This window comes from Atractosteus spatula, chromosome 23 (assembly GCF_055471065.1).
Source record: "Atractosteus spatula isolate fAtrSpa1 chromosome 23, fAtrSpa1.hap1, whole genome shotgun sequence".
Classification (NCBI taxonomy): Eukaryota; Metazoa; Chordata; class Actinopteri; order Semionotiformes; family Lepisosteidae; genus Atractosteus; species Atractosteus spatula.
Window position 1 is genome coordinate 475,440 of NC_142728.1, and position 23,368 is coordinate 498,807.

At 43.3% G+C, this 23,368-nt stretch overlaps 1 protein-coding gene across 4 annotated transcripts in view; it reads left to right on the forward strand.

Annotated features, from left to right (window-relative positions):
• Positions 1-4,852: 4,852 nt before the first annotated feature.
• The window catches only part of nup214 (nucleoporin 214), a 59,664-nt gene continuing 41,148 nt past the window's right edge, over positions 4,853-23,368 (forward strand). The window contains exons 1-24 of one of the 4 annotated variants that reach the window (XM_088940651.1): positions 4,853-5,039; positions 5,703-5,898; positions 6,433-6,584; positions 6,994-7,192; positions 7,605-7,675; positions 8,054-8,117; positions 8,549-8,652; positions 8,972-9,078; positions 9,661-9,727; positions 10,118-10,244; positions 10,584-10,742; positions 11,122-11,581; positions 12,194-12,333; positions 12,579-12,673; positions 12,858-12,944; positions 13,609-13,758; positions 13,930-14,088; positions 14,332-14,435; positions 14,879-15,061; positions 15,768-15,853; positions 16,094-16,177; positions 16,415-16,687; positions 17,048-17,215; positions 18,487-18,595. In XM_088940651.1, coding sequence (XP_088796777.1) covers positions 4,998-5,039; positions 5,703-5,898; positions 6,433-6,584; positions 6,994-7,192; positions 7,605-7,675; positions 8,054-8,117; positions 8,549-8,652; positions 8,972-9,078; positions 9,661-9,727; positions 10,118-10,244; positions 10,584-10,742; positions 11,122-11,581; positions 12,194-12,333; positions 12,579-12,673; positions 12,858-12,944; positions 13,609-13,758; positions 13,930-14,088; positions 14,332-14,435; positions 14,879-15,061; positions 15,768-15,853; positions 16,094-16,177; positions 16,415-16,687; positions 17,048-17,215; positions 18,487-18,595 — 3,386 coding nt within the window. In that variant the 5' untranslated portion in view covers positions 4,853-4,997. The remainder of the gene's footprint in view (positions 5,040-5,702; positions 5,899-6,432; positions 6,585-6,993; positions 7,193-7,604; positions 7,676-8,053; positions 8,118-8,548; positions 8,653-8,971; positions 9,079-9,660; positions 9,728-10,117; positions 10,245-10,583; positions 10,743-11,121; positions 11,582-12,193; positions 12,334-12,578; positions 12,674-12,857; positions 12,945-13,608; positions 13,759-13,929; positions 14,089-14,331; positions 14,436-14,878; positions 15,062-15,767; positions 15,854-16,093; positions 16,178-16,414; positions 16,688-17,047; positions 17,216-18,486; positions 18,596-23,368) is intronic. The other 3 variants (XM_088940652.1, XM_088940653.1, XM_088940654.1) reach the window with 3 other exon arrangements.

Consider the following 23,368-nt stretch of genomic DNA (forward strand, 5'->3'; position numbering starts at 1 on the left):
TCCATGAACACAATCTAAACTCTTACATGTCTGCATCTTCCCCGTAGGGTTCTTTCCATTCCCGCTTGCCATTATTCCAGCAATCTCCCACCTAGTGTGTAGAATACAATGCCTACGTGTTAGTCTCTTTTCTTCTGCAGACTAGGGTTTTCTTGATCAAGAATGCTTTTGACTGACAAGAGCTATTAGGAAGGGAAGAAGGAATGTACATGTGCACCCTGGGCTCCACATGTGACTTCTGGAGCCTGGCGTTGACAGCTCTGTGACACTGTAATCCCCTGCTCTATTTTAATTAGCTCTGTGCCACAACACCGATTAAATGAAAAAATTAATTAGATTTTATATTCAACAGATTGACTAAGGAGATTATTTTCATCATTTAATTTTAGAACTTGTTTATAACATGATGTAATAAGTAAGTTATTTAACTGATGCTTTATTCCCAAAGCGCCTTACATGTGTACCCATTTACTTACATGTCTGGGCATTTTGCTGGAGCAGTCTGAGTGCAGTATCTTTCTGAGAGGTGTAACAGGAGTTCCCCACCCAGGAATTAAACCCAAGCCTTCCAATTATGAGTCTAGACACCTAACTGCCATTCCACACTGCTACCAGTACTATAATATAAGTTGAATTCTTGTTAACACTAGATATAAACTAGAAATAACTACTATACTATACACAAATAACCCTTTTCACCATACATTACGTAAATGAGACTCATTGGAAGGAGACTTTACAGTATATGTGTGCCATATTTTAATACCTATTTACACTGCCTGCACCCTGTAATGTTCTAAGCACTAGTCACTAGTTAGAACACTTTGGCTAGTTAAAATACTAGTTAGCAGTAAACTGACAGATCAGAGAATTATTGTTACATTTTACTTTAGTAAAACAGTCTGAATACCGTATAAAAATAAATAAGGCAGTTACAGGCAAAATTCAAGTACCGAAAACCCTCAAAGGATATTGCTTTTCAACTCGAGGGAATCATACTGTACAACCAAGATCTGTGAATAATGGAAATTAAAAGGGGGAGATTTAGGACTGAAAACAGGAGGCATTTTTTAACCAAAATAGTGGTGGGTGTCTGTAACAAGAAAGACAGGAAAAATGGGAACTGATCAAGTCCCTTTCCTCCTTGGTAGAACTTTCCAAAATAATCAGACCAGGCTAAAATTGTCTTTAGTTGATGACAGAGTATTAAAAGTCATAATTCAGGAATTGTGTTGCTCACTTGTCTAACTATTCCTTGTTACAAATGCACAATATTTTCATCCATTAGGTTGATTTTATATTACTTATAATCAACAGCTAAAGACTTTGCAAGAAGGCTCTCTGGAATAAATTATCTACAACCAGTCAAATGTGCAAAGTGGACTGAACAGCCTTCTCTCATTTGTTAACTTTCTTATGTATTTATACTATCAAGATATTGACCGTTTTTGTGTTGTACTTTAATACCTTTTCAATATTCTGTAGAACATGTACTCAGACACATCAGAGAGCCACAATATTAATACTTCAATAAAAGTAAGGAAAACAGATAACCAAAGAGTAAAAGGAACATTTGGATCCAACTTTAAGTCTAAGTAATTTAACTTAAGATATTTTATCAGAACAACAGTCAGAATAATTATCAGCAGGGCTCCAAATGCACATAAGGAAAGCCATTAAAAAGTTAGGAATATTCAATGCATTACAGCACCTTAACCTTGTTTCAGACTAACAGGATTTCTGATTGGCTTTCTGTTGTTTATGGATTGAGTTCTTTTTCTGTTACCAAACTGCATAAACATGATGTCTAATAAATTAAATGGAATTTTAAAAAATGAATCAGAATTGAATTAGACATTTTCAAAAGTTTTTGTAAGAAGGCTACAGTAGGCTTCTCAATGCAAAACTCATTGAGTCTGTCCAACCCGGAGTTTTGGAAATGAAACCAGCTGTAAAACAATTGCAACAAGCTTATCAGCGGGACTGACCTTTCCAAGTACAAATACCGTTTGTTTTCTTCTATTGTCAGCTAATCGGAAAGCAATTTGCAGTATTGTTGCTTTGTTATGTTTTTGGTTAAAAAACAATAGTGCTAAAACCTACATATTCAATCTGAATTATTATTAAGATGCCGTACAGGAATAAATGTGGATCTATTTTGATCCTTTTTTAACTTTGGCATATTTAAATACAGGGATATGAATGTTTTAAAAAACAATATCCTGTTTCATACTCCAGATAAGCATTCCTCTGACAGGACATAGTGAAGAATTTAGCCAAGGTTCTTCTTGTAATAACTCCTCCTAAACTACTGAAGAAACAAAACTGCTGAGGTCTAGAGACTTTAGACACATAGACTGCATGAAAATCCTTTAACGTTGTTATTACTGTATATGACTGTATTGATATACATTTATTTAACAAATTACACAAATAGTCAATTTATTTAAAAAATTACACAAATAGTGTAAGAAAAATGATATTTCCATTTTAAATCAGAATTTTTATCTATTACATCTGTCATAGATTAATCATTTTTATAATGTCCGTTTCTCATTGTGAAGTCTGAAGTCGTGGATTTTATTTTTTTGTTTTATCTTTTTGTGTTTCTGTTTCCCTGCTGCATCACCAACCTCATACAGTAGCTAGATCATGTCAGATTTCAGAAAGAGAGACAAATTACTATCGCCTGTTGTTTTGGTGGACTTGTAGGTGGTGGGATTCCCTCTGAACCACAATTTCCACAAACCCTGGTCTAGTCACCAGCGATATTCTGGAAGAGCTGCCTTTCTACAGTGATGTTAATCTGAGGTTCTCATTACTTGGTTTCCAAAAACCAAAGACCCATTGCCCTATTTGTAAGAGAACGGTTGGTAAACCCTCAAAATCTCACCCACCAAGTTAAGTTCCCTCTTAATTGTATTGCAGTTATAGCAATTTGGCACTTCTTTACCTGATCTGCAGTGTAGTGGGGCTCCTAGGGGGGTGAATACAGTGGGCATATTTATTTTATATATTAATGTACAGTAATATATATACATAATAATTGTATCATAACAGATTGTATCACCATAGATAAAGACATTACAAATCTTATTATCTAAACAAGTCTAATTATCAGGAGAATTTCTTATTAAATATAGTGTAGCGTTCTCGGGTTCACGTGGGTACGCGCCCTTGCCGCTGCCGCCTCAGGTCGGCCCCCCCCACCGGCGGGGACTCGAACCCGGGACTCCGGCGTCACTCAACAGGGACCCAGCCTCTTGAGCTACAGGGAGAGCTCCCTGAGCCTCCCTCCCTATTCACAGGGAAGGGCGGTGACGTCACCGCGCTGGCAAGCCGGCTCGCACAACCTGCAGTGGCGGCCGTCTGCGTTACAACGTGTTGTTTTCCGCAGCAGTAATGGATCATAATCATATTTATGAGTAGCCAGCGCGTACTTCCCAACAGCCTGTAATGAAAAGCTCCGTGAAGTTGCCCCCCCTACAGACAGCACAAACGACAAAACCCACCTCATTCGTCAGTGCTGCGTTTGTGCCGTTGAAAGTTGCTTTCGTTCCTTGGATATAGCGTCTTCTTTTTCAGGGGGTGACCCTACAACGTCGTAGGGGAACCGGACTGGTCTCAGTCGTTAGTGCTGCGTTTGTGCTGCTCTCGTTCCCGAGATATAGCGCCTTGTCTTTCCGGTGATCACGCGACCATGCACGGCGCCCTTGACCTCCAGTGACCCCGCCTGCCCAGTTCAAGCGCTGTTACGGGTGCGAGAGGAACAGCTCTGCAGTTGTGTTCTTCTGTTTGCCCGGGTGGGGGGTGGCGGTGGATTTTGCATTAAATATCAGTGTCTTCTGTGCGTTTGTGTGAGCAGGAAAATTAGATTTGTCACGAATATCACATACCCTAATCAGAAGAGTTGCGAGATGTAGTCTCAAAAAGCGAACACTAGCAAACAATTGCATGTTCTTACCAAGAGGTGGGTGTTTCAATATATTTCAATATAGCGCCTTCTTTTCCTGGGTGTGACGTCACCCTGTGACGTACAAAACAGCAAAGTCACGACCACCAGACCTTTCAGTTGTGATCTTTTGACCAGTTGACCCCAGACATTGCAGCCTTTACACGAATGAACACTCTTACATTTAGGGAGGAGTTACTATGTTAGTTCTTTGGGTTAGGTGTTTTCTTTTAATTTTTAACCATGTTCTCGAAAATGTATTACTTGTGTACTCCTTTCATTGGTGAAGAGACACCAGTTTCCAAATTACCGCTGCTGCAACACGAGAGCCCATATTCACATTTTTAGGTATTCGTTTCAAGATCGATATAATTTAACAACGAATGAGGTGGGTTTCATCGTTTGTGCTGTCTGTAGGAGGGCCAACCTCACGGAGCTCTGTAACGAAACTATTAGAAAAACAGCGCCACATTGTGGACTATTTTAGTATTGTGAGTTTTCCAAGTGGTGTTTAATTTTTAACCATTTAGTTTTGTATAATTTTAATTTACGTCATATATTAGTACGTAGCAATTATTGTCACACACACGATGTGTATTTTAGCTCATCAGTTTAAATTTTCTAACAACATTTTCCTGATACATCACACTGTAACACGAAGAGCGTCATTGCTTTGTATGTGCTTTCCTGAGGAATTCAATATCCCAGCCAGGACAAGAGGTTGAAAAGTTTTACATGCACAGAAATAGCGAATAACGCACTTTTATTTTTTTATCCATTTTAGTCATGTTTAACACGAAATCGTGACGGATAATACAGTAAATTGATTTTCTCAAGGGGAGGCGCCATAGTTTTGAATCTGTGACGTAAGACATGCGACGGATGTGTTGATTCTCAGTCGCACGAGATAGAAGCCGTGATGGTGTCAGGAGGCTCGTGAAACTATTGCGAATTTGAGTTTCAGACTAATTTGAAACTTAATACAATTGACTGTTTTTCTGCTATTGCATTTATTCATTTATCCTTGCTTTTGCGGTGATACAAGATGAGCGACGATTTGGACGCAATTCCCGAAAGGGAAATGAAGGTGAGAGTTTGAAACAATTTGTGAAGCTTTCAGTTCACATGGGTCGATTTGCAGTACCAAGTGCACGACATCTTCGTGGTTTGCCCCTCTTAAGACTTTTGCCGTGGTTGAGTGACAGCTGTGATTGTCGAAACACGCTAAAGCTATTCTTAAAAAAGTATTTAGATACTTCTGTCACACTTTCGTGTGTCTAGAATGTATTTTCTTATTTTATAATGTGACATTTGCCTTACAGTTGTAAGATATTTTTCAGTTAAGCATTCAAATTATTTTCTTGATGAAATGTTAGATTAGGCTTTACGTTCTTTTCTATTCCATACCTATTATCTACGAGGATGCCAGCAAACATTTGAGTGTTGTTTTCACTTTCGTTTCTTCGTTTCGAAAGTTCTGAGTTTATCGTATACATATGTAAATCCGGCTTATTCCTGCTGGAATGGAAGGGGGTGCTTTTTAGTCATTTTGCAGAAAACAGATCTTGTTCTTGTGGAATGCTGCCTCTGCGACTGAGTGATAAACTTCATGGTCTAAGGTCCACAGACTGTAACGTAACTGTACAGCACTGTCAGTGTCTGTTTCTTCAGTAAACAGTTTTTACAAGAGACTTTAAGGAGGACAGAGAGTTGGTGCACGGCTTAAATGCTTTTTATTTGTTGTTTGCAGGATTTTCAATTTAGGCAGATGAAGAAGATCCGCATTTTTGACACCCCAGAGGAGTTGCCGAAAGAAAGGTCTAGCCTGCTTGCGGTTTCCAACAAGTATGGGCTGACTTTTATAGGCTATGACACGGAGCTCAAAGTGTTCCAAACCTGTGACATCGTTGCAGCAAACCGGATTGAAGGCAATCCCAACGAAATAGGTACAGTGCGACTTCAGAGGGCGTTTACTTCTGAGCAGAGTGAGAACATGGATCATAGCTGATTGGTTTCCAGTTAGATTTAAACAATATAGTCAATCCAGAGAAAATCCTTGCACTTGCCTGTATCCAATTCAGACTTAGGATCTGTACCCTAACATTCTGGCCCAAAATTGTATAGCTCTCTAAAGCCTGTAAAATAATTTTGAGTACTCTTGCATAGACAGGGTGCAGTAAACAAATGCAATATTAAAAACATTTGTTTTTGCTTTACCTGTATGATTTTAAGAAGATTCCCACAGCTCTAAACCAAATCAGAGTGCTGTGTTATAGGAACCTTATGTGTATCCTTGTGCATAATCTGTAAAAGATTAGCATAACTTGTGCTTTTAGTTGTATACAATACTCGTGGTAATTATCTTTTGTTCAATTATGTTATCAGTTTTGTGTTGCTATGGTATGTTCTTGTTTTACAGTTTTATTGTGGCTGTGTTTCATGTTGATGCAGGAATTCATCTGGATTTCTCTGTTTTTCAGTGGAGGGTGTAAAAGGCACAAGCGTTGCTCTGGAATCTCCTGTGCACCATGTGGCTCTGAGCTGTGACGAGCTCACCCTGTCTGTGTGCACGCTGTCCGCTGAGGGGGGGGTGAAATTGTCTTTCTTTGACGTCCGAACTCTACTCAATAAGGTAGGCTTTCTGCACTGAAAGCTCCTTCTGTCATCTCATCTCCCTGGAGCTTTAGAGGAGGTTTTCTGTAAAACAGCTTTCAAGCATTAATGGGAAAAATAGCTTTCCAGCAGAGGATGGCGACCAGCATGAACCACTGTAGTTGCATGTTTCTTAAAAAGGACTTTACTGCATTTGACTGCAGTTTTATAACACAAAGTAATACATCCTCCCGGCTGGCAGAAACAGATTCCCCACCTGTTGGCAGTGCAGCTCACTTGAAAAGCAGCCCTGAGGCTGAGTGTACCTGAGTGTACCTGCCTGTTATTCAGTGCCAGCGCTCGTGGCAGCTCCAGCTTTAACGTCAGGAAGGAAAGAGAAAGTCGCTTTGCAAGTCACCGCGTTGACGTAGCCGTGCCTCTCCCTTCAGGCCAAGCCAGAGAAGCTGCCGTTCACCAGCCTCAGGCCGGCCGTGCAGGCGGGGACCTCGGTGAAGGACCTGAAGTGGAACCCGGCCTTGCCCTCCCTCCTGGCGGCCTGCCTGTCTGACGGCAGCATGCTGGTTCTGGAGGTCCTGGACAGTGCTAAGCTGCAGGCTCAGTTGCCCCCCACTGAGGGAATCACATGTGGTGAGCGTGCTCCTCTGTGGCTAATCCACCCCAAGATTAGTGCACTGAGCCCATTAAGATTAACAGATCTGTTTAATGGGTTGTGATGCAGGTGCAAGGCCTTAAAGCACTGTTGTTTTATTGACATATCTAAAGTTACATGTACCGTGTGTCAGGGAGAGAGAGAGAGATTTCCCTTCATCTCTATTTCTGTGATTTGTCAAATTGGTGTTCTCCTTTATCAGTTGGTGTAGCTCAGTTAAAAGGTTCTCAATCCTTAACATCAATGTACTGGATAAAGCTTGTTGAAGTGATACTGTGGTGAACAGGTTGTACGTAGGGTGGAGAAAGAAAAAACAGTATTTTCCCGGATTTTTTTCAATAGATTTTTAAATGAAGTTAATTTTTTTTGCAACGCTTCTTTTTTATCCAGTCTGCTGGAGTCCCAAAGGCAAGCAGGTGGCTGCTGGAAAGAAAAATGCCACTGTGACCCAGTATTCCCCTGTAAGTTTGTTCACTCATGCAAAAAGGATAAAAATCGCATTAATAATAATTTCTTGCACTGTTTAATTTAAATGGAGTCTTGATCTGCTTCAGTTTATAGAGTTAAAAGATGCAGCAAAAAAGCTGCATATTAAATACAAGTTAAACTTAATATCTGTTTTTGCACATTTCTTAAAACAAGGCCACAAGGCTGAAACATTCATTACCAGAAGTACAGTATAACTTAACTCTTCTGAAAACCAAGGTAATTTTTTCTTAATTTAATATTATTCTGTTGTGGTGTTCTCAATATGATATGAAGTCTGTTGCCACGAGAGTCATTTACTGTGGGATTTTTTCCTGATTTTAATATATTTTAAGAAATGTTTTTTTTCTTAGACCCTGCAAGAGAAGAAAGTGATCCCCTGTCCACATTTCTACAGTTCTGACAATCAAGCTAAAGGTTAGATGATCTTTTCCTTGACGATAAAGTACGCAGCTGATGCAAAGCAAAATACTCACCATGGAAAAGATCTAAGAGAAATTCAGTGAAGACTGTTTGGCAGCTCATTAAAGCAATTCTTCTTCTACATGCCTTCCTAAAGCCCCATTCCTATTGATTTCCTCATGTATTGCTGATTAAATGCTTCATAAAGAGGTTTACAGTTCGATGCAGTAAGTGAGGATTAATCCTTCTAGTTTTATTGCCCCTTAGACTTCATTGATGCATCCCTGGAAGCAGCAGTGATATTTATTGCCAGTTATAAGTATTTGGTTCAAATAAGTGACAAACAAGGACTGGAATTATATGCCCTGGAGTTAGTATGTATCCCAGTCTTGTTTTGTGTTTTTCGAAGCGCAGCTTTCCTGACGTGGGTGTTTTTGTCTTCTCAGTGCTGGATGTGCTGTGGCTCAGTACCTATGTGTTTGCTGTGGTGTACACGGCTGCCGACGATGCCTTGGAGACTCCCCCAGACCTGGTGGTGGTCTCCCTTCCTGTACGTACAGAAGGTGCCCAGTGCGCCTAACCTTGCTTTTTCTATAGTCTCATTCCCAGGTCTGCTGAGTGCTAACTGCACCTATGGGAAGTTTAAACACGGGAACATATTTACATACCACATATATGCATACGTATCACATATTGCGTGACATTAATAACACCCTGCTGAGTTATTTCTCATTACATCTCAATGGCAGTCACTGCTGATTGAGGATTAATTTTGGAATTAAACATCACAGGGAAGGTGTGACTTGAAACAGTGTTTTGCAGTATGGTTTATAGGTTTTCGGTGTGCTGTTTTCTTCTGTGCTCCAAAGAAAAAAGATGAGAAGCGAGAGGAAAGGTACCTGAACTTCAACGATATTGTTTATGGGTCCTGCGCCGAGAGACAGCACCATTACTTCCTGAGCCACATAGAAGACTGGTGAGCTTTATACATGGGTTTTATTTAATATTACTCTGATTTTGAGGTTTATTTCCAACAGAAAAAGAGTACTGTATAATGCTACCTCCTTTCATGCTTGGGGTTCTGGGCAGCCTGGTTGGTCTGTCTCCACTCAAATGAAAATGTGGTATAAACTACTTTTTAATTTTTCAAAGCCATTTCAATGTATTTTCTGTGCTCCCAAACATTTTTTTATTTGCACTCTAAAACACAAATTAAATGCACGTCACACAGGAGTTATATTTCATTCTGAAAAGGGTAAAGAAGAAGCACACAACAATTTGTCTACTTAGTCTTGTACTACACCTGAAGAAGCTCCACAGCTAAAACATTGTTTTAGTTGCACTTTGTATTTTTAGCATGAAATTGACCTCTCTCTGTTCCTTTGAGCTCACCTGCAGACACGGGTCCACTCTCAAGCCCCTTGCTTGAGCCATGTGTCTGTTATAAACACTTGTTTTGCTTGAACTTATACTCCAACTTTGTGTGCAGCTGTGGAATGCATCTTTGTAATACAGTTCGTGATTTTTTTTTAATTGACAATTTCTCCCATTTCCACAGGGACATAGTTCTAGCAGCATCAGCAGCCTCCATTGAAGTCAGCATCATCGCCAAGCAGGATGACAAGGTATCAGCAGCCGTTTTAATCAGATTGTCGCTGGATTGCCTGTCGTACTGAAACATGCGAGATACAAGCGCTTCAGAAAGTTTTCTGCAAGGCTGCGGCCTGAGATCTTTCATCAGAGATGGTGCTGGGATAAACAGCTGAATTTGGAATTGTATTTTGTAGAGATTTAATCCAAGGAATCGGATAAGGTTTTAAGGCGGATTTGTTTACAGCGCTCACCTGTAAAATGTGGCGAAGAACAGTGTGAATTTAAAACAACTCCTGTACTCTTCTTCAGGTTCTGTGACGTTATAGATAAAGAGTTTTATTGAGTGTGGTGCTTAGCCATTCATTTCTTAGCAGTGTGTGACACTGCTTTATTCCGGATTTTGTTTGTCACCTTCTCCTCAGACAAGCTGGGAGCTGTGGCTGTTGGAGGATGCCAGCAGGGCTGAACTTCCCGTGACGATGAACAATGACGACACCCTGCCCCTGGGGGTGGCCATCGATTACACCAGCCAGGAGTTGATCCCTATCAGTGAGTCTTCATCTTAACAACCCGGACTCTTGTCTCTTTGGGTCTAATTTTAAAACCTCTTTGGGGGGCCAGGGGCTCGGCTCATGAAGACGCTACGCTAGGGCTCAGAGTGTAGTTCTGAGTCTGGTACACGCCAGGAGCCGACTTCCTCTGTGACCGAGTTTCCCAGGAAGCGGCGCCCAGTTTCTCTGAGGGCAGCTGAGGGAGGCTGACGTCCACGTCACAGAGACTTCTGGGAGCTGTCAAGCCCAGTGGATAGACAGTTGGCGATTCCGATGTGCTTTGTTGAACACAGAAAATAATCGGCAGTTTTAAAAATGTCACTGCTCTCTGTTGCAGGTGAGGAGAAGACACTTCCTCCGGCCCCAATCCTGATGCTGTTGTCCACTGATGGGGTTCTGTGCCCCTTCTATCTCATCAACCAGAACCCAGGGGTGAAGCAGCTGTGCACTGTGCCAGTCAGCCTGCCTGTGGAGGGCGAGAGGCAGCCCAGCGCCAGTGAGTCCTTCAGGGTTTTTAATGCAACAGCTTACTGCTTTGAACGACGCATTTCAAGGTTGACGAGGGCATAGTATTGTCTTGTATTTCTACAAAGCAGACGTTTAAAATCAGTATGTGTTGGTGAAGCATACGTGCATCAAAATATGAACCTTCTTGGCAATTCAAGCACTAATCCATTCAGTTTTCTGGAGGGAAATGAGCAGAAGTGGACCCTAGATCTTACTGTATTATATATTATCACCATACTGATGTATGGTCAGTAACACATCATCACCTCGGCCTCACAAGCGTCATGAACACAAAAGAGCATTTGTTTCTTTTTCCATCCCTTCTCGACCCCTAATCTTTGTTTTTTATTTGGCTGATCTTGCTGTAGGTGCTGGTTCTCCTCCACCTTACAGTGCAGGTATACCGGCAGGGCCTCCTGCGCTCAGGCCTCCGGCCTCGACCCCGGCTCCCGCCTCTGTGCTGTTTACCCCAGCCGGGCCCCCTGCTGCGGCTCCGGGCCCCGGTGGCGGTCTGGGCTCAGGGTTCTCCTTCACGTCTGCCGCGCAGCTACCCGCAGCCCCCTCCGCCTTCTCTCTGGGCTCCCCGGCCTCCTGCAGACCGGGCCCGGCTGCCCCCTCGTCCGGAGCTGCAGGCTTCTCCTTCACCGCCGCGGCGCCCAGGCCCCTGTCCTCGGCACCCTCTGCCTCGGCCTTCTCCTTCAGCGCCCCCGCGGCGAAGCCCGCGGGCGAGAGACCCTCCGGGCCGCCGGCCGGCTCCTCGCCCCTCGGCGGGTTCAGGAGCGTCCCGGAGCCGGCCACGCCCGCGGTGAAGACGAACCTCAGCGAGAGGTAGGGTGGATCAGGTCTGAAAAATCTCACGGCGACTAATTTAATGAGTGTAATTGCTTATTTAATTTGCTTATCTGTGTAAGAGACATTTAACCAGGGAAATAACTCCCCGTGGTCATTAAAATTCCTGGGCATTTCTCAAAAAGAGAAGGGGTGTTAACCCTGGTGTCCTGGCCAAATTTCCCCCCTGGCCTTTACCAGTCATGGCCTCCTAATAACCCCCCTCTCTGAACCGGCTTCATCACTCTGCTCTCCTCCCCACTGACAGCTGGTGTGTGGGGGGTGCACACTGCTGGGGGTGGAGGGGGAGTCCCCATGACCTGTAAAGCACTTTGAGTGTCCAGAAAACTATTAATATAACAAGTATTTTTATTTTCTTGTGGAGAGGCTCTAAGGGTTGTAGTCCCATTTCAGTGCACTGAGCACTCCTTCTGTTTGATCCTCCGCGCTCTCGTGGAAGGGCAGCAGCCGGGCTCTGGGGGCACCGTCTGCACACCGAAAACGTTCTGTGTAGAAACGTGACAAGACGAGCAATGAGTCTTGCTCACAGTCCACAGACGGGGAAAGTGAAGACACTGCCCCTGGCGATCACAGTGCGTTTCTCCTGTCCAGGTTTTCGGCTGTGGACACTCCTGCCCCAGCAGCAGGGGGCCCTCAGCAGTTCTTCACCCCCGCGCCCAAGGCCAGCTTCCCGGGGCCGGTGAACCAGTCCACCCCATTGCCCGGCTCCAGCAAGGCTGCCGCCAGCTCAGGTGTGCTTCTTAAATGCTATTGCTATGTTGCTATATTAATTTATTTGATTTTAATTACATATATGTGCTAAGGTTGAAGAAATGTGTTCATTGACAGCTAATTTTTTTGGTTAAGTGTTAAGAAATCGATGGTTCATGCCTGACCTTTGACACCAGATTGATTGAGGCTTTCCAGGGCAAGACATTGCCATTTCTTTGCAGAGTGTGACTGTAGTGATTTTACTGTGCTTCTGCCTTCTGTCCAGTCCCTGCCCGACAAGCACAGACTTTTGCACCCACACCGGTGGTACAGAAGCCAAGCTCCTCTGCTCAGGCCTCAGTCAGAACAGCCACTCCTCAGGTATGGCAGTGCTGTGACCATGGACTAAAACCGTTTATTTGAAGAGATGGTATCTTTTGTTTTCCAAGTGCTGAATTATGATTTTCAGTTTAGGATCAACAAATATTTTTTAATTGCAACCCCCAACTATTGAGAGCTGACACTCGTCTTCTCAAGCTCATTTGAACGCGCCCTCTTCCTCCAGCAGACCCCCGTCTCAGTCAAGACTCTGGAGAAACAGCTGCAGCAGAGGAAGGATTCTGACCCCATCATGGCAGGAATAGTGGAGGAGGTAAGGACTAGATCAAAGCAGACCTGAGCAGAAAAGGACAATTAACCAAATTTCAGATTTTTTTGTGGGTATGCTTCACTTTAATTTGAGGTCCTTGTAGTATACTATAACCCTTCCAGTAAAAATGGATGTCTCTTGGATGGATGTTAACAAATGCTAAGTAATGTGAGTGAGTGAAGAGTGGCATTTAAAACTGTTTTTATTTCACATAAATTGTATTGGGGAGGCACAGTGGCACAATGGTCAGCATTGCAGCCTTGCAGTGCTGGGGCCCTGGGTTCAGTTTTGGACTTGGGCTGCTGTCTGTGTGGAGTTTGTATGTTCTCCCTGTGTTCACGTGGGTTTCCTCTCGGAGCTCCAGTTCCTCCCACAGTCCAAAACTTACTGCTGTTTAATTGGCTTCTGGGAAGATTGGCCCTGGTGTGAGTGTGTGCGTGTCTGTTTCTCTGTGACTGCTCTGCAATGGACTGTGGTCCTGTCCAGGGTGTATGCTCCGACTCCCTGGCGACCCCGAATTGGCAGAAGAAGTTAGAAAAGGAATGAATCAATGGAAAGGGCAGAAAATAATGTAATGTCTTCTAGCTTTATTTGTGGTGAGTGTTTTGACCCCTACTTGACCGTGTAACTCATGTAGGTGTTTTTGTTTGTTGTGTGTGCCATGTAGATCGCTCACTTCCAGAAGGAGCTGGATGACCTGAAAGCTCGTACAGAGAAGGCGGATTTCAGCGTGGGCAACCCAGAGCAGATGAAGGAGCTGAGGAATGAATCGGAGGATCTTCACACCTTCATCCTGGAGATCAAAGAGACGACTGAGGTGTGCATATCACTTCTGGGGCAAAAATTGCATATTGAAACTAGATTAATAAGAAGGAGCAGAGAAAGCAGTCACGAGGCTCAGTCTTTTACAGCAGCGCTAAGAAACCTAGTTGGGCTGATAAGGAATCCTTCCACATCCAGACTTGTGTCTTTCTGTCCTTGTACACAGTCTCTTCATGGGGACATCAGCACTTTAAAGACCAGCATGCTGGAGGGATTTGCGGGCGTAGAGGAAGCCAGATCGCAGAATGAGCTCAACAAGGATCGGGAATACTTGCAGCTGCTGTACAAGAAGCCTCTGGACCCCAGGAGTGAGGAGCAGTTGAAGGTAATACGAGACAGGATGGGATCCCTGGCTCTTCAGCGATGGTATTTGTGCGATGTAAATGTGAAGACATCCTATCAGCGTCTTGGCATCCAAGGTTAGGTGAATTAAAACTTGCAGTGTAGTTGCAATACCCACTGTTCCTTAGACGGGTATCAGGAATGGCTAACAAAGCAATTCCATGCTAAAATCCTTTGCCTTCAACCCTGCAAGATGTCCAGTTGTCTGATTTTGCGTTTCTTTAAGGAAATTCGGAGGTTGTACCAGTACATCAAGTTTGCTGTGGAAGATGTGAATGGCGTCCTTGATCTGGAGTGGGAGAAGCAGCTTGAGAAGAAGAAGAAACAGAAGTAAGATGTTTTGCTGAGAGACCAGCCCGTGCAGTACTACATGCCTGAGCAGTATCTGCTGTAATCGTTCAGCTGTTTTATCTCACTGTTTTGCTTCACTGTGTAATTTGTTTGCAGAATGTTGATGCTACACGTTTGGTAGATGTATCTGCCTAGTATAGCCCTATTAATAGTTTTAATACTGTTCCTTCTGTGTTTTGTAATGCGCCACTATACATTATGTAATTGTATAAAGCAAGTCACAAGCCAATTTTATATATAACAAAGATAATAATGCTTTTGTTGTAAAAGAATAGGTGAATAAGTAACCATTATCCTGCTTTTTGGATCAGATTTTAATCTGGGGTTATAATTACGAGTTGTGTTTCTACACACAGCTCTGTCTGCATCCTTCATCCTGACATGATTGGTTGTTGTTTTTTTTCTCCCCTACTTTTGTTCAGGCATCTTATCGTTCCGGAGAGAGAAGCTTTGTTCAGTACCCTTGCCAACAACCTGGACATCATCAATCAGCAGAAGCAGAAGCTCGGCATGCTGGTGAAGAGCTTGCAGGATCTCAGGCTGTATAGCAAGACCTCCCAGTGGAGCGTTTCTGGCCAGGCCTCACCGCAGCCCACCGTGCAGGGGTAGGTCATCCGGATCTCTCCCTTGTGCTGATGAAGAGGCTGCCTGCATCAAGGAGCGCAGGGGGAGGGAGCTGTCACATCATCATGCCATCTGAAGTCAAACTGTGTTGTTGACCCCAGTCACATCAGGCTGTGAAAACCATGTGTGGAATTCAAAGCGCAGTGGACTTAGATGAGGAGATGCTTGCTAGGTGGTAGGGGAAGGGAGGCTTTTCACCTGGTCATTCAGTTGCACGTTTGTTTTCCCCTTTTAGGTGAATCCATTTGAAGAATTCAGAAATATGTCCCTGATCTAAAAAACAGGTCTTGGATTGGATTAGTGTTTTGCCAAAAGGAAGTTTTGTACTGAAGCAGTACAGAACAATTTCGTGCCATAATTTATTTGGTTTTGCAACAAATTGCCAGCTTTGTAAGGCTTCGATGTTCAGCAGTCCACACTGATGGAGAAATCCGAAACTGTTCCTTATTAAAGGACAGTGACCGATAATTGCGTTCTCTTCAGGGAAAACGGTCTTGCTGAAAGATCAGTGCTCTTCAGAGTTATGATAATTACAGTAAAATCTATGGTAAATTGTAGGAAGGTTTAAAATTGTTGACTGCTGCTCTTTTAATATTGTTACAATTACAACTACAACAAACACAGCTTGACTGATGTTACTTTTTTCTGCAGTTTTAACACTCCCCCGTGAACATTTGTGTTTTGCAGATTGGATAATGAGCTGGAGAGTTTGCGCCGTGCCCTGCTGAAAGCCAGTTTAGAAACCAGCCCCAAAGCACCTTCCAAATCTCCAGGTAAAAGCAATTCACTGAAAATGTTTCCAAACGTACTCTAGTCTTCCCATTTACATAAACAGCAGAGAAGGAATATGTTAATGTGCTTTTGTACATTCTTGTGTTTTTAAGTATTGCAGAGATTCCAATTGCCAGATGTAACCTGTAAAGCATTAATAATGACAAATGATTGTTTTGTTTCTTTATAGGTGTTTTGCTGTGCAAATCATTCTTGCTGTCATTTCTTTGTCTTTATTTCAGCTAAGATGTCTCCGGTGAAGCAGTCCCAGCTGAGAAATTTCCTTTCCAAGAGGAACACCCCTCCTGTTCGATCCACAGCTCCAGGTACAAATAGCTTGTATCCATCAGTTGCTGCAAAATAACCCCTTTCATCAAATGGAATGTCAACAAAATGTAAATGATCGATACTGCTATATTATATCATTATACCCTGATCAGCTTCACGCTTCAGTATAGGTGAAGTAAGAACAGATTTTTACAAGCACAAACAGATTTTGAGATCACGTATCAGTTGTTAAAAGTGTGAATGCAGAGTCAGCTGGGTTGTGCTTTCTTGAACAGCAAACCTGTCCAGGTCAGCCTTCCTCTCGCCCAAGTATTTCGAGGATCTGGATGACGTCAGCTCCACCTCCTCGCAGTCCCAAGCCCTGGAGCCCGAAGACCCGCAGGCGGAGGAGCTGGAGGAGAGCCCCCTGTCTGTGCCGCGACACCCCGCTGTGGTCCGCACGCCCTCCATCCAGCCCGGCTTCACCGCCCAGTCCACCCCCTTCAGCAAGGTCCACGCGGGCCTCGGGCCGGGCCCTGTCCCTGGTCCTGGCTCCATCCTCAGCCCAGGTCAGATAGTAACACGAGCAGCTCCCTCGGCTTTGCAAAAGAGCAGGTCTGCACAAGCGGCAGTGGTTTAGCGAACAGATTAGCGAACCAGCAGCATGCAGGCGGGCTGAAATGTCATTACGATTCAGTACCAGAAGCAAAGATCGAATTAGTCCTGTGAAATCCAGCTGAAGCCTGCGTGACTTGTTTTGTGGGTGCCACCAGTTTCGTCTGTGACTTAAGGAATGTCTTCCTGGCACATGGCTGTGCCAGTACCCAGTTTAGCAAAGGTGTGCCTCCGTGATGAAGGAATACTTCGAAGCGGCACAGTGTCTGCTCCGGGATTTTTCATTTTTTCATTTTTTTCCTGCTTTTCTTCAGTGCCGACTCCTAAGATCAGTGCTGGGGGTGCGGACAGCACGGCTCTCGCCACGAAGACCGTGAAGCACGGCGCGCCGCCGGCAGACAGGAGCCTGGCGGTCCTGGTGCCGGCCCAGCAGGCGGCTGCCGCGGCCGCCCTGCGCAGACAGATGGCCAGTCAGAAACCAGGTAACCGGCCGGCCTGGGTCAGAGCCCAGCGGGGCGTTTCGGGAGTGACGAGACCGGCGTGCGAGTGACGCATTCCTTGTCAGGGAGAGCCAGACCTGATCGCTCCCGCTCTGGGTCTGTGGGATGCATGCTGAGTGGGTTCCATTTGAGGTTTGTCTAGGCAATTTTATACATCTCTTCACGCGAAATTTGCATCATGAGTGTAATGGCAAAGATATCTCGGGTTTTAAGTCTGCTGACAAAAAAAATCTGCCTGTGGAGATGTATGATTGGATGTTTAATCTGTCCGCACTCCAGAGCAGAAGTGTTGTGAGCCTTGTGTGCACAACAAATGCAGAGCAGGGCATCTTGCCACCTGGGGGCGCAAGCTATCCACACAGCAGCAGAAGCTTGGTGGAGCTGTCTTTGCTGTATCTGCAAGGTCCTTTGCTGTGTGATTAGTCTTGACAGTGTTACCACAGATGCAGCTATTTCATTCCACTGTCATGCAACATCATTATTACTGCAAATTGCTTTGCTGCTCTGGCGATACCAGGAGGAGGCTGAAGTGATTTGTAAAATAATGTCTTCCATCTAAAACAAAATATTCAGAATAACTAGAAAGCAATCTCCCGCCCCATTTGTTATTTTGCAGCTTGAATGTTTTTAATATATATATATATTTGTATTACAGTTATTTCTGTATACGAATAGCCTGGATGATAAGAATAAAAGGAATTGTGCCCTGCAAACTAAATGATTTAATGTGTAGATATAAGAAAAGTAACAAGCTAGTGGAGGCCATAAAGCTAATTTAGTTTATTAGCTTATTGATCTAGATCTCTTCTCCCTGTTTTTTTTTCCAACAATCCCAGACAAAGATTTTTGCAGTTTGGTCAGGTTATCTATTCTGGTTTCTTTAAGAAATTCCCCCTAAATATTATCATCATCTTCATCTTTAATACCATTATTATCTTCGTTTTGTCTCCATGTCAGAGCCCTTATTGGCATGTAGTGTGACATCTCCTGTGATTGGCTGGTTTTGTCACCGAGGACATTGAGTTTTATTCTGCTCCATCTTAAACCTGATCCTCCGTGTGGTAAACTTGAGTTGCTCATGCCATCACAGTTCTGTTTCTGAATCAGAAATATTAAAGCCGAGTGAAGTATTATACATTTATAATGCAGCTGATGGAGAGGTTGTGTCGTTCATATTGCATGCGTAAGTTCTTGGCCAATGTTCAACACCTCCAATTTTGTCTTTGTCTGATTTTCTTCGCACTGATTTTTAGCCGTCAGCACATCCCTCACAGAGTCCACTCTGAAGAACGTCCCGCAGGTGGTGAATGTCCAGGAGCTGAAGGACAAAGGCCCAGCCCCGCCTGTGTCAACAGTCATCAGGTGAGTCCTCCGTACTCGGGTATCAGGTCTGTAGGACTGGAGTAGATCGTCTTCCCTACCCTTCTGACTGCTGCACTTCACAGCAGCTCATGGAGTTGATAAGCCCTCTAAAAGAAGGGATTATGGATCCATTTCAGAGATTCTAAATTAAAACAAGCAGACGTTTGACATCCATAGTATTCATAGATGTATGAGCTAGTCTTTTAGATCACATCTACAACACATCATTCCAAGAGGCTGCCAGTTATTAGACTTTACTGCTCTGGTGACACTTGTTTCTTTTAGGAACTTGAGAGTAGTTAGTAAATGATCCACTTGTGATGAAATGGTGTTTTCTCAATACATTTTGTTTTTTTTAATCTTTGTCCATCTCCCGAGGCTTCCTGAAGCTTTTGAGTAAATGTCTCAAGGCTTGGTTACCAAATAGAAAGAAACTGCTTGTCATTGCCTAACTTGCTCTTAAGTGGAGTGTATTGAAGGCTGGTTTGTACAGGTGTATGTGAAATAGCTGCAGTAGTGGCGGTTCTTTAGAAGTTGTAGGTTCCATCACTTCAATTTTTTCATGAAGCTGTAGTGAGTATGTGAGTAGCTAATGAATTCACTGCATTAAAAGAAAGACCGCATTTTTACAGAACTAGAATAATCTTGCTGCTTGAACAGCTGGGGCAATCCATCTGAGACGACAGAATGCAGGATAGTTAGGTTTCGGTATCTCCATTTAGCCAGGCTGATTTTTAATTGCCAGTTCAGTACTGACTTGGCAGTGGATACGAACGGTTGAGTAAAGTGTGCACGGTATATTTGAGCTGTTCCAGTTTGAAGCTCTCATTTTGCTCTCCTTGTTAACAAGTTTGACAGTTGTCCTGCTTTCCAGTACAATTTTAGGATGACAACAACTTTGCTAAATAGAAACTTAATTTAAATTCTTTACTAGGTCCATCAAATCCAAAGGCTGGGCAGTTAATTCTGAAGCCCGTTGTTGCGTTAAGATTTTTTTCTCGCCAAATTTTGAAACATAAAATGAGCAGTTCACAGCTACCGATATGCACATAAAAAAGAAAAAAGAGTTCACTAAAGATAATGTACAAAATTTAACCAATTGTGTTTCCCAGTGAATGTCAAGTATTTTAGAAGGACAAACATTCTTTGTTATAGGTTTGTATATTAAACAAAAGTGCTTCCCTGCCAGATGAGTTGAACAATGTGGCTGGCCTAGATGTTGAGGTCAGGCTCGGTCTTGTTTGCGGCTGGCATGCTTGGATGCGAGCCTTCTAACGTACCATATGGTAATAGCAGCAAGCAGGCCATGAAAAAAGCAGTAGCTGGGAGCCAGGATGCTCTTTCTGTTTTGCTTTGCTTCTGGAGATTTGACGTTTGCCCTTCCTTTTTTTCCCCACTGTTACTCCTCCAGAGGGTGTGTAGAAGAAAATAACAGCAATCCTATTCCTTCATGGAAAACAAAAACAAAACCTTCCAGACTTTTTTCGTAACATCTTATGTTAAAAATCTTTTAAATGTCTGACGCCTATTTTGATGACATTAGGGGAACATTTAATTCTCTGAGGTTCAGGATTTCTGTTTTGCTGTATTTGGTTTCTTGGGGTTGAAATACAATAATACCATTGCAAAATGCTAGTGCCCAGTGTTGGTAAACTGTGTGTCATACTGCTGGGGTGCAGCTGTTTTAGTTTTCTATTAACACTGCCCAGTGCTCTCCCAGTGTGAAGCAAGGCAAGCAGACTAAGGCATTGGCAAGTCATTAAAAATAAAGATAACTTTGCCAGCTGTTCCTTTTTTTACAAGAAATGTCAGTGAGTGAAGAGTGGCATTTAAAACTGGCTCTGGTTTCAGTTGTGCACCTGCAGTGCTGTCTGCGTGGGGTTTGTATGTTCGCCCCTTGTTCTCATGGGTTTCTTCCGGTTTCTTCTCACAGTCCAAAGACATGCTGGCAAGCTAATGGGTTTCTGGGAAGATTGTCCCTGGTGTGAGTGTGTGTGTCTGTGTGTGCCCTGTGATGGTCTGGCTTCCCATCCAGGGTGCACCCCTGTGCCGCCCTATACTGGTAGAAGTGGTTCGAAGGTGGTTGGAGGGATGTGTGAATTGCATTTTTTGTCAGGTGACAGTGGGGATCTTCAATTCTTATTAGTGAATCAGTTCAGATTGATTAAGTCCACTTAAGTGCCATTTCTTGAATCATTGCCACAACCTCAATTCCGGCATAGGACAGAAATGTCCTACCTGCGCCATCATTAACTGCTTTTTCTTTCGTACTGCAAGCCCACAGCATGCCCAGCAAAGCTCAGCCACTGATGGAGGGTGGTGGACACAGCTTCGTTAGCCCTGCAGAGACGCAGCTTCCCAGTGTGCATCAGGAATCAAGTGTTATAACCGGCCCAGAATGTCTTGGCCAGCTTCACACGGTCAGCCTTGGCAGTGCTTGAGCATTTGAGCTCCATCCCTTAAAGATTCCTGGTTTCCCTCAGCTAATGACAAGTTTGAGTCAATGATCAACGGCACCCTGTGCCCATTTATCTTTATAAGCACCGGCCAGCTCCCCTCTGCTTTTCATTTCTTATTGGAAACAGCACTCCTATAAAGTGGAGTGCCATTTTAAGTTCTCTATTCAAGTTATCTTGCTGGGCTCTTAACTTTAATTAAAACATTGATTATCTGAAGGAGTGATGCTGGAATTGCCTGGGGACTGGCATCTTGCCATGCACTTGGGTTTTATTTTTGTCTTGTAGTGCTGTATTATGGAAGACCAGGCACTACAGATGTCATTCAGCATGATGGTAAAAATGTGCTGCTGTCAGAATGAGAAAATGTGCTATCGTATCTCGGGTCTGCCTTGTCATGCCAAGTTCAAATACCTGGTTTCCACTGTCCAACATATTGTTCCTTTTTTAACATTGAGTACATCTCCAGTTTGTTAGGGTTTGTAGACTTGACAGCCTAGCCAGGCTCCACTTGCTGTGCTGGAGAAGCGTACTGTAAAAGTATTAACAACTAATTTATTTTTTAAATTAGAATTTAAAAAAAGCCCTTTATAAAGAGCTGTCCCATATTTCTTTTGGATAACTGCAGGAAGCGGGATGATGTTTATGCTATGTGTAAAAGCCCGAGATGACGAAACTGCTAAAACCTGCTCCCATCCACCCGCCCACTTTCTAAACGCTTCTTCCAGTTCCGGGTCGTAGGGCAGCTGGAGCCTATCCCAGAAAGCAATGGGCTCAAGGCAGGGTACACCCTGGACAGGACACCAGTCTCTCGCAGGGCATACCCACTCACCCACTCAGACCAGTGCCAGCTATCCCAGAGAAAACTCACACAAACACGGAGATCATGCAGACTCCATGCAGACCACTGCGCCACCATGCCACCCTCATACCATGTAAGTAAGTACTGAGCTGGTGGCCGCTATGATATCAGTGAATACAGAGAAGTATCACATAGACGAATAAATAGTTCCAACCCCAGGCTTTCAGAATAATAATAATAATAATAATAATAATAATAATAATAATTAATAATAATAATTCTTTACACTTTAATAGTGCTTCTGTGGACACTCAAAAGAGCTTCACAGGTAATGGGGACTCCCCTCCACCACATTAGACCCACACAGGCAGCAGACCCCACTAACACCTCTTCCAACAGCAAACTTAACTTTCTCCCATCCAGGTACTGACCAGGCTCACACCTGCCAGTTGTGAGTTACAAGGTGATATGGCTGCTGGCAAATATACAAAGCTTTGAACAGTGCTGCATGAAAACATATACGTGCTGTATACTTGTGTGTATGTGTGTGTGTTTGTATATGTACCGAATCCAGTTTTGTGAGGTTTAAATAGATCTTACAGTGTGGGCGCTCTGCAGGAAGGGGAATTATTTTTCCGGATTAGGGGTTAGACTGTTTCTATAAAAAGTGGTTTGTTGTCTGTATACAACGTGTATCTGGGAAGGACCCGTTTGGATCCTGAAGGCTGTTCTGTTCAAAACTGGCCTTGGGAAAATCTAAGCATTATGAAGCACAAGAGCTAACCCTGAGATAAAAGCCTCTTTTTGAAGGGCAGATTGTGTACCAAAATAAAAAAGAAGGTTATCTGACCAGGATAATAGAAGGTTAAGAGCCCTTCCGGACTCCAAGGCCTCAGAGACCCGGGTTTGGACACCACAGCTTTGATTAACAGTAATCATTCCCAACACTTCCCGACTGGCAGTGTGAGGCAGAGCAGGGTTAGCAGGATCGATAGCGGGATTTGAGCCTCCTTCAGAACTGCCCTTTTTAGTGTTTTTCCCTTTTCGATGGTGCTGCTCTGTTTGCAGAGGATAAGAGCTTTTAAATCTGTTTTTGAGGAATGAAAAATGGCTGCGCTTGTACATCCCCAAGAAGGTTTGCATTATTAAGTGTTTTGAAGGTGCTCCAAGATCTTCGATCACATAATTACAGGATTGGTGCTTCTATCGGACCTATTTTTTTCACCAAAGCTAAAATCGACTTAATTTCCTTTATGCCATTAGGATAACATAACATAGGATAACTGTATTTTATCTTTAAAGTTTTCCATTAAACCTTCACTTAGCAGAAGAAAATGATACATAATTTGACATGCAGTATCATATTACATAAAATTCCTTTATTGGTAAAAAAAAAAAATCTTTCTTCCTTTTTTAGATTTTACTGCCACATAACTAAGTGGTGCCAGACCATCAGAAAAGACAGTCTAGAAACACACACGCATTTTAGGGTTTTCTGGTGGTCCAGTGTTGCAA